The following is a 2,152-nucleotide window of genomic DNA, read 5'->3' as shown; positions in this document are numbered from 1 at the left end:
TAACCATTCATTTGTATATACATACAAATATAGGCACGTACGAAACCTACATAAATTCGAAGCACCTTGCGTAAAAGCATGGATACTTATATGGCCGTTGTCGGCACAAACATAATCGCTTGTGTTTGTGAATGACTATATACATAAGTTGTGAAAGATTGTGATTGAACAGAATATTGCTGACCTGTATGGGAGAGACAATTATACATGACCGTGCACTGAATGTTTATGTGTATGCGAAACAGGACTCTATCTAGGTGATTTGCATCACATTCCGATCACATTCCGAATTATGGTCACATGGGAAGTACGTATAGAAGTCCATACCTTTCCACATCTGTATGCTGAGCTTGTCTTGACTGACATTCTCTACGAACTCGCCCAGATACTTGTTCAACAGATCAGTCGCTAGTGACTCCAACATAATGTATAAATATAACTAACAATAAAGGGCTAGCCCTACGCCAGCCGTAAAAGTGGTTTCGCTTTGATCTGTCACTATGATGAGGTATCAGATGCTCGTGACGCTATCCCTATACTTATTGGAGTGGACGCAAGTGTCAGTCTTGCTTGCGTCTCCAATCTTGATGTATTTGTTATAAACTTCTTTCGATCCTATTGTCATGGATCAGTGTTTGTCAGAAGTAGGCAGAAGGAACCCAAGCTCGACACGCTATATAACCGGTAAATACATACCACATCATACTTCACAATCGCAAAATTTCCTTTGTATTATTTTAGGGGTAAACATTCTCTCTCGACTAAACATTTTGTCAATATCCGAAATCTGATTGGCCAAGAGTGCTAAATTCGTCACTAAAGTGGCTTTTTGTTAGACTTTAGGGTTTTAGGTTTCTACAGTCTACACTCGTCCATGAATGACTAGAAGTTCGGTACTTTTGCAACGGCTGTAGTAAACTCAAGACGACTGTAAATATCGACTTGTTGGGACCATTCTACATATTTTTACACCGGCATTATGTTCTCACAGTGGTGAGTGGGGCCGAGGGGGACTACCCTTTGGGCCTTTTGGGAACATTTCTCGAAATAATAGAATTCTGCCAAAATTCCGTCCACCATCGACTTTGGTCCAACCAAACCTCAGTCTTGGTAGTACGTCACATCATTTGATTTTCTTCGATCAATAGGGGTAAGGATAATATACCAAACCCAATAGAATTCTAATATTAAAAATTTTCGCTAATGATTCACTGGATAAAGGATTTCGATTGAACCTGAACTTTGTTTTGTTTTTTTAAATACGTAATTTACGTATTTATTTTCATTTTTGCACGCTACTTTCACCAATAGGTGGGGGTACGTCTTCACTACTAGTTTGTGGTGTCTTTGCTACCGTAGCCTCGGCTACGCTGACCAAGGCTACGCTGTCCTTGGTCTTGAATTTCTTGTGGCCGTTTCCTTTAGTAGCTCCCTTAGTAGAATATTGGACTTAAACTTCTTAGTGCCAATGCCCTTGTGAGCGGTGTCATCTTCATCTACCTCCGCTCGCTTTCTCGCTGCTTTCTTAACCTTTGCTTCTAGTTTTCTGTTCACAGCTTCCTGTGTCATTCTTACGGACTCAGTGATCATTGTTTTGGTCGGGATCCCATGCTTGTCTACCACAGATTATGGATCTGTACTAAAACGCCACAGCATATTCCTCCTACGGAAGTTTTATATATGAGTAGCATTGAACATATTTGAATTAGTGTAGGTGTTCTTCTTATTGAGTCTCAACTTCTCCCCTATTAGACTTGGTGCTAGAAAAAACCGGTGTATTATTGTAAGATTCGGTATAATAAAGGCGATACTAATGCCTTAGAATAAATAAACACGTAGGTAAATTCTAAGTATCGTGTAAATATCGATATAAATAAACGAAATGAGACGTTTAATAAAGTTGGGTTTGCCTCGTGAAAACAGAAATACTCTGAGGGATTGTGAGGCTGAGCCATTGCCTTCCCCATATTTATTTTTCACGACGGACCTTTGATTCAAATTTTCGCCTCCGAAACGTAAATCTCGGTCACCAGTAGGTCACCAGTGTAGAACTGAATACCACTTTCAAAAAAACCCACAGACCCCACCAAAAAGTTGACTTGAAATTTGGATTTTCAATCAAAAAAAAAAAAATTTAATATCCAGTAGGGAG

General features: G+C 39.5%; 1 protein-coding gene across 1 annotated transcript; it reads right to left on the bottom strand.

The window, feature by feature from the left end:
* Nucleotides 1–1,294: 1,294 nt before the first annotated feature.
* Nucleotides 1,295–1,569, bottom strand: SARC_14734 (hypothetical protein; the record flags this gene model as incomplete). Its single annotated transcript, XM_014291133.1, has 1 exon — nt 1,295–1,569. The coding sequence occupies one exon, from the start codon at nt 1,567–1,569 to the stop codon at nt 1,381–1,383; it is 189 nt and encodes a 62-aa protein (XP_014146608.1). The 3' UTR covers nt 1,295–1,380.
* Nucleotides 1,570–2,152: the final 583 nt, after the last annotated feature.

This window comes from Sphaeroforma arctica (genome assembly GCF_001186125.1).
Source record: "Sphaeroforma arctica JP610 unplaced genomic scaffold supercont1.5029, whole genome shotgun sequence".
Taxonomy (NCBI): Eukaryota; class Ichthyosporea; order Ichthyophonida; genus Sphaeroforma; species Sphaeroforma arctica.
Note: the sequence above shows the minus strand (reverse complement) of the source record. Positions and strands in the feature narration are given on the sequence as shown.